The following is an 8697-nucleotide window of genomic DNA, read 5'->3' as shown; positions in this document are numbered from 1 at the left end:
AATAAAAAATAATATTTGTAATAATATCTATTTATAAAAAAGATAATTAAAAAAATTAATATAAAAAAGAAAAAGACAACAACAGGACAAAAAAAAAAATTAAAAAATAACAAAAAGTGAAATAATAATCTAACTATAGGGGTGTCATTGGTATAAGATATGGGTGCTATTAGCCTTGCCCTTAATAAATTGATTAATGTATTTTTAGAAAACTTAAATTCCATAAAATATATATACATACACACAAATGGGCTCATTAAAGGGACAACTAAATAGTTTGTGGTAATCGTAGAATCTAATGTGAACCATTCAACTCTAATAGATTTCCCATTTTGAAATTTACAACATGATGATGGGAATAATCTATTGGAGATGAAATAACATTGTTTATGCATCTTTTAGTTGTACGGTGTGTGTGAAAATAACTCCAGTACCGTTTTAAACGACATATAGAGATTTTATTTTGAAACATAATAGCATATACGATTCATATGAATGCTTATTTAGTGATTCTTGTTGGTTTCAATAATCTAAGATGAGCTTGGTGAATGAGAGATCTGGCTGCAATGTCTCTACTGGTTTCATTAATGACGTAGACAATTTTTTCCGAATTTAAGAAGAAGTGCATGTCATAGCGACCGAACAAAACTGTCAAATATGAGAGAAGTGAAAGGGTTGTGACACTCGACCTCAACCAAACCCACATCGCAAGGACTTGGTGGGTTCTAAAATTTTAACCAGTATCATGTGGAATTACACTTGAAAAAAAAAATCACAGTTTCAATAAAAAATTGGACATCCAACCATTTGTAGTTGTTTTTCAAAACCAGTTAAATTGTTATGTACTTTGTATGCTTATGTCTGTCTTTTTGTGGTTTTTAAATTATTAATTTTATTCCATTTTCAGTTATTTTAGTGTATTGAGTTTTTTCTGACAAAAATATATGATTTGAACCTTTTGTTAAAAACTTAAAATACAAGAACATTTGTCCAAAAAGTATTTTAAATATATTTGTCAGCATTACATCTTTTATTCCAGATTCATAGTTTCCTTGTTCAAAATCGTTTAAATATTCAAAAAAAGAAGCTGCAATGCGGACCAACCGTATTGGATTGCTATAAAAAATTTCGATACATTAAATAGACATTATTGCAAAATTGAATTAATAAAGAAAAAAAATATATTTAACACGTGCAAATATCAACACATATTAACATGATTCCTTAGAGTATTTTCAAAATTGTTTCAAATGAAGATTTAAGAGATTTTTATTTCAATAAATTTATAAAAAATTTCTTCAAAATAAAAAAATAGGAGAAAGAAGTTGAAATTTTTATCTTTAAGAATCCTTTGAATTAAGAGGCTACTCTTTGACAATTGTTGAATGGTTTGATGCAGAATGATTAAAAGATTTTCATGATATAATATAAATAAAATATAATTGTTTGGTAATTATATACAATAAAATTAGGGCTCTTAATGGTTAAGAGAAATCTATAATACAAAATCATTCAAAAGATTTTAAAACATTTAAGAAACAAATTTTTTTTACCACACAAGATTCAACTCTTAATGGAACAAAATAAAAATAAACAAACAATCCTAATTATATATAAAAGAAATATAATATTTTATATAGAAAATTAATATCTAAGGCGTTGGAGATGCTCTCATTTATCCAAGTCACCAAGATGCCGCCGACACATACTGATTTCCATTGTACAACCACTCACAGCACTTAATGCATTGATTACTTGTACTTAAATTCTCTGACAATATTTTCAAAAGTTAACCCCTTTTTGTCGATATACATTATACACTATATATATCCCCCATTTAATATCATTATTATAATAAATTAAAAATTAAAATGAATAAAATAATAAAATAATTAAAATTCAGTTAGAAAACCAAAAAATTCTTGGCAGAATTTTGGTCTTTTTCCTTCACCGTGACGTCGCATATGGTGTCATCATTCACCTTAAATACCTCTTGCACAAAATCTTCAATATCAATTTCCTTAATTACATCTTTACCCTCGTCATCGAACCGTCCAGGTATAAACGGCGGTCTCGAGATTTGTGCGACTTTTTCCCAGTCAACGCCTTTGAAGAAATCGTGACCCTTGATTTCCGCTGCCGATAATCTCTGTTTCGGATCCTTCTCCAGCAATTTACGGATCAAGTCTCTCAACGGCGTTGGTTCTCCGACGAGATCCGGCGTCATTGATAAAATCCGGTAGAACGTTTCCTTCCTGTTTATTCCACGGAACGGCGTCGTTCCGTACAGCATTTCGTGCAAAACGACCCCCAAGCACCACCAGTCCACCGCGTAATCATGGCCGTTACCTTGTATCATCTCCGGTGCGACGTATTCTTCCGTTCCAACGAATGAGTTTGATTTCGAGAGTGAGCCGGACTGGTAACGAGTATCTGAGTTGACTGACTCGGGATGTATCGAGTCCTCCGCCGAGATAGTAGGGTGGCAACACTTGTAAAACGGTGGAAATCGCTTTTTCTTCTTCTTTGAGAGCTCCGATTTCGTCGACGGTGGAGTTCTTGACGGTGTAGGTTCGGAGGGAGGTTTTGGTGAAAGTTTAGCTGAGAGGTCGAAGTCGACAAGCATTAGATGTCCGTTTTCCTGAATCATTACGTTTTCCGGCTTTAGATCTCTGTAAACAATCCCCAATCCGTGAAGATACTCCAATGCAAGTATCAATTCCGCCGCGTAAAACCTTAAATGGTGGAATGAATCAAACGACACTGTTACAGTTAGATCGGAAACGAAACGCATCAAATTTTTCAATAACGAAATGCAATACACGTTTGATTTACGATCACAACTTCACAAGTTCTAATTGAATCCGTGAAATTTACCTGATTAGATCATCGGAAAACATTTTCTCCGTCTGCTTTTTCCGAAGATAATTCAGATCACGTCCGGGACAATAATCAATAGCGTATCCAACAATATTCTCAGTCGATAAAACACCACGGAGTTTGGGTAGCAATGGATGTTGACATCGTCGCAACACCTCCTGCTCCAAGCAAATTCGTCTGTACTCACTACCATTACTATCCTTGTTCTTGACCTTTTTGGCAATGGAAGCTCTCGAAATCACCTTCAAAGCAAGCAATTCTCCTTCTCCATGATCAGATGCTTCATCTCGCACCAAAAACACCACACCTTTTGCACCTCGACCTAACGGCGATAAAACCTTCAATTTCTGCATGTCCAACAACGGAATTTTGTCCTGGTCCATGGCAAACGAAATCTCTCTTCCCCTAGCTAGATTTCTTTGATTTGATCGACTGTCAAAAAGGGTTTTGAATTTATATATGGGGGGTTGGTTGGTGGAATGCGTGGGGAAGGGTTTTTACCATTTCTTTGCTAGGGTTGGAGGGATGGAAAAGTCAATTTCTGAGGTGAGCTTCTAGAAAGTGGTTCAAATGTGAGGGCTTTGAATTAGAATTCATTTATTCGCATAATTACGGTATATGCCACCACTCATCCTATTTTCACAAATTGTTTATTTCTTACTCGCTCTATTTTTATATTTACAGTAATTTCAAATAAATGGTTTTCCGTGTTTACAATTTCTTTTGTGCTACATGACTTGTCGTGAAAGCTCATTATCCACGTGTCATGCCAGCACTATTTCACTTGTTAAAACCATATAAGTGGCATTCAATTATTAAATTCAGAATATCAATATTTTTAACAAAATTTTCAAAATATTTTTCTTTATATTATTTCAATAATACTTTATCTTCTTCTCTAAAAATTCCAAAGAGAAAATTTGGTTCACATAATGGAATTTAATGTAATTGGAATGAAATTTTATCACAAGTTTTGTTGGTAGGAATTATAATTGAATCTTTTAAAAGAATTGAGATCTTTTGCAGTGCCCTTGGCCCCTCCCCTTTCTGCCACCCACGTGGGTGGGTAATGACTATAACGACGACGGCAGTGGTAGTCAAGTGGTGAGGTGGTAACTGTGACAATAATAATAGTGGCATGAAGGTGGCTTGGGGTACGTTGGTGTAGGTGGGGGTGGGTGGTTGTTGTGACTGTGATGGTAGTTGTGTGACTTTTCACATAATTTGATCATTTTTGTATTATGCTAAAATAAATTAAAATATATTATATTAAATATATTGATATTTTAATAATACAATTAATGTTGAAATATCTAAAATAAAGTATTTATTGGAATTGAATTTGATATTTTTTATAACACTAGAATAGTACTCGCGCAATATATCTCCATTTTAATGTTTTATTTTATTCATTTTCTTTATCAATATAATACGGTTTTACGTGGTTTTGGAAACGATAATATTTTTTATTTTGAAACAAAATATAAATTTGAAAAAAGAATGTATCGATATTAGTATTAAATTAACTATTTAAAAGTTTTCACTTTTTGTGTAATTTATTTAATTCAATTTTTAATTATAATTTAATTTAGATATAATAATAAAGTAATTTATTTTTATTTAATAATATAATTTTTATAAAGATAATAATTAGGTATTATGTTAAAATTTAATGATTATCCTAATAATATTTTAATTTTTTATATTCAAAATAAGATTTTTATCTTGTATTTAATTATATTTATCCATAATTAATTACACGAATTAAAAAAAAAAACTTTAATAAGTTGTACTTATTAACAACATACTTGTAATATTGAATTTTAAGTAATATGTATCAATATACAATACTACATGCATAAAGTACTGTTTTTAAAAATTGTTGTCAAATACTTTACAATATAATATAAATATATTAGAGGGTGAATTAAACTGTTTATCATGTGCTTAAACCTTAAGGTTTATAATTGTCAAACATTTTTGTGGTCAAAGTAGTGACCTGCAGTCAAACCCAAGAAAGAAAGCGTATCAACATTCACATCAATTCTTAACTACTTTTAATGTAATTATAATAACGATTATTGTTGTTGTTGACTAAATTTAATAAATTGATTTTGACTTTTGAAACAAAACACGTCGACACACGTTAGTTTTTTTAACCAAGTCCAATCATCCAAATTGGCCCAATGGAAAAGGCCCAAGTCCATAACCCGGCCCAAAAACTAGTTGGGTTAGTTAGTTGCTACATTTCCAACTTCCAAGCAAGCAGATATATATCAATACGATGGATTTTAGCATCTCCGACAGCTTTTTTAAAATGAAGAAAATTAGGGGTTTTGAGTAATAGATTTTTTAAAACTTTGTCTAAAATAAAGAAAATAAAAAAGAGGTTGCAAAGATCTCCAAATTTAGATAAATCAAGGGTTTTTCGTAAGACCTGTAAGACCAATTCTCAACCCTTATATTATATCTACGATTTAAACATTCATAATCACAAAATTATCACGAGACTTTTTAATAATCACAGAATTGTCACCGTGCAACTTTAGACCGTTAGATCATTAACTTATAAAGTTGATCAATGAACATAAATTGGTTTTACGGGTCTCACGAAAAATCTTTGGTCTCACATGATACCAAGTCTATATACGCTAAAATAAATTAAATAGATTTTTATGAAATGTATTAAATATTTTACTAATACAACTAATGTTGGTATATCTAAAATAAAGTATCTATTAAAATTGAATTTGATTTTTTTTGGGATTTTAATTTATGATAGTTTATATAAGCTTCAAGAACTCAATAAAAAAGTGTAGTTTAATATAAGATAATTATATAATAATTTAAGATAACTAGAAGGGTATTTTTAAGATACAACATGATACATATTAATTTTAATGTTTTGTTTTATTATGTTTCTGTTGAGATAATAACACGATTTTATATGATTTCAATAAAGCGAAAATATTTTAATAAAATATAAATTTGAATATCTCATAAAAATTTGAAAAAATATATCGATATTAGTATCAAATTAACTATTTAAAAGTTCACGTTTTATGTATAATTTCTTTAATTCAATTTTTTATTATAACTTAAACTAGATTTAGTCACAAAGTAATTTATATTCGGTTTAATCATATAATTTTCTATAAAAATAATAATTAAGTGTTCTGTTAAAATTTAATGGTTATTCTAATTATATTTTAAATTTTTTATATTAAAAATGAGATGTTTATCATATATTTGATTATGTTTATCTGTAGTTAGTTACATAAATTTAAAATTGAGCTTTAATAAATTGTACTTACGCATAATTACTTGTAATCCTGAATTTTAAATAATATGTATCAATAAACAGTATTTAATGTATAAAAAAAATAGTTTTTAAGAATTTTTATTAAATATTTTATAATATAATATACATTAATATAAAACATATAGTAGTGGGTGAATTAAACTCTTTTTCAAATGCTTAAACCTTAAGGTTTGTAATTGTCAAACATTTATGTGGTCAAAATAGTGACCTTCGGTCAAACCCAAGAAATTAAGTGTATCAACATTCACATCAATTCTTAACTAATTTTAATTAAAGATAACTAATTATTGTTGTTGTTGACTAAATTTAATAAATTGATTTTGACCTTTGAAACGAACACGTCGACACACGTTGTTTTTTTTTTTTACCAAGTTTAATCATCCAAATTGGCCCAATTGAAAAGGCCCAAGTCCATAACCCGGCCCAAAAACTAGTTGGGTTGGTTAGTTCCTACATTTCCAAGCAAGTAGATATATATCAATATCAACGGTTAGAGCATCTCCAACAGCTTCTTTAAAATGAAGAAAATTAGGGGTTTTGAGTTACAGATTCTTCAAAACTTTGTCTGAAATAAAGAAAATAGGAGAGAGGTTGTAAAAATCTTCAAATATAGAGAAATCTCCAAAAAAATGATTACCACGGGAGAGAATCATTTTTTTTAATTATATTCCACCAATAAGAAATATGGGAATTAAAATTTTAGATGAGAGAAATAATATTTTATTAAATTGTGGAATATTATAATAATATAATTATTTGTAATCTTCAAAACGGAGAAGTTGTTAGAGCTGAATGCGAGATTTTGAATTTTGATTCTCTATTTTGGAGAATCTGTTTTAGATGTTGTATTGCCATGGATCCCAATCTTCGTTCTCAACTCCTAAGAGCCTCAAACCTTGTCGGGTTAATTTAACTGGTAATTCAAAAGTTACTGGTTCGATATCTGGAATGCTATTGAAGATTTTATTGACTACTCTCTAAGGTCCCTAGGATTATTGTAGGTTTGTGTAAGCTGACCTGAACATGCATGGTTGATCGAAAATAAATCCTTAAGGTCTGTTTGATTTTGGCAGAATGACTGAGAGATGTGAAATCTGTTGAAGGGTTTGGAATGTTTAGTCCGTTTGATTTTTAGTATCGTGGAATTGAATTTCATTATTTTTAAATCTTGTTTGGTTTGTAAGATTTGGAATGTAATTTAAGTTTTTTGTAAATATTTGTTTGTTTTACAGATAGATTGTTTATTTTGGGGTGATGGAGAGATTAGAACGCATTTGATTAAAGAGGCGAGATGGAGATGCAAATAATTGAAATCCATGGATCTGTATTAGAAATGATAATCAATTCCAAGGGATTTCTTTATCCATCAGTTGTCGGATTTCATTAAAATCTCAGTATTACAACACAATACTGGAATTTAGTTTAATTCTGAATCTTATCAAATCTCACAAAACAAATGCACCATTGCATCTCAATCCCGTCCATATCTCAGAACTGGACATGACAGAATAAATAAAATGATTAATTTACCTCTAATGAGTTGTTTATATATTTTTTATTAATTATGTATTTTATTAATAAATTATAATAAAATAAATATTTTATATAACAAAATACCTCATCAGAAAGCTATCCTCATGACAATTAAAATAATACCAAAATAAAAAATTCATGTAATTTTCAAATTTTATTGTGTACCTTCTTTACATTAATTTATTATTATTAATATTCAATAAACTATATAAATTAATCAAAATTTATAAACCCTATAAAAATAACATTTTGAAAATAGTAAATTAAAAGTTTAAAGAATATAAAATAGAATAAATAAAATTTAAAAAATTAATAAAATGTAAAGATTTTAGGTTTTAAAAGAAATATTAAATTTTATTTTGATATTATATTGATAAAACATAAGTATGTTCCATTATATTTTTATCTGTTCCACGTTATGGATCAATGATTCCTATTTTATTCTGTTTAGTCGATTGTATCAAATGCACTCTAAAAACAAATCCATAATAATGACTAGAGATGGCTAAATGGGCCCGGCCCGGCCCGTAACTGGGACCGGAACCGGACCGGAGAGGGACCGGCACCGGCCCGAGACCGGTATGGACCGGTTGTGGACCGCCGGTTATGAACCGGTTATGGATTTTAACGTTTTCTAGGACCGAGACCGATTATGTAACCGGTTATAGGCCCGGCCCGGTCAACAGAAGTCAACTTGTATATATATATATATACATAGAATTGGGATCATGTGAGACCAGTCTGTTTTCGTGAGACCCGTGAGACCAGCATTTTACACGTAAACTTCACAGCAAAAATGCTGTGAAGGTGACTTTTTAAAACATTCACAGTGTTTTTGCTGTGAAGGTTCGACTTTTTTTAAACCTTCACAGCGTTTTTGCTGTGAAGTTTACGTGTAAAATGCTGGTCTCACGGGTCTCACGAAAACAGGCTGGTCTCACGTGAACCCAACCCTATATATA

General features: G+C 29.9%; 1 protein-coding gene across 1 annotated transcript; it reads right to left on the bottom strand.

Moving 5' to 3' along the window:
- Positions 1-1903: 1903 nt before the first annotated feature.
- LOC112507672 (serine/threonine-protein kinase OXI1-like) lies at positions 1904-3304 on the bottom strand. Its single transcript, XM_025112334.1, has 2 exons — positions 2878-3304; positions 1904-2735 (listed from the first exon to the last, which is right to left on the bottom strand). The coding sequence occupies exons 1-2, from the start codon at positions 3261-3263 to the stop codon at positions 1904-1906; spliced, it is 1218 nt and encodes a 405-aa protein (XP_024968102.1). The 5' UTR covers positions 3264-3304.
- Between the last annotated feature and the right edge of the window lie 5393 nt (positions 3305-8697).

This window comes from Cynara cardunculus (genome assembly GCF_001531365.2).
Source record: "Cynara cardunculus var. scolymus isolate 2C chromosome LG 2, CcrdV1, whole genome shotgun sequence".
NCBI classification, from domain to species: domain Eukaryota; kingdom Viridiplantae; phylum Streptophyta; class Magnoliopsida; order Asterales; family Asteraceae; genus Cynara; species Cynara cardunculus.
This window is presented reverse-complemented; position numbering and strand designations above follow the sequence as displayed.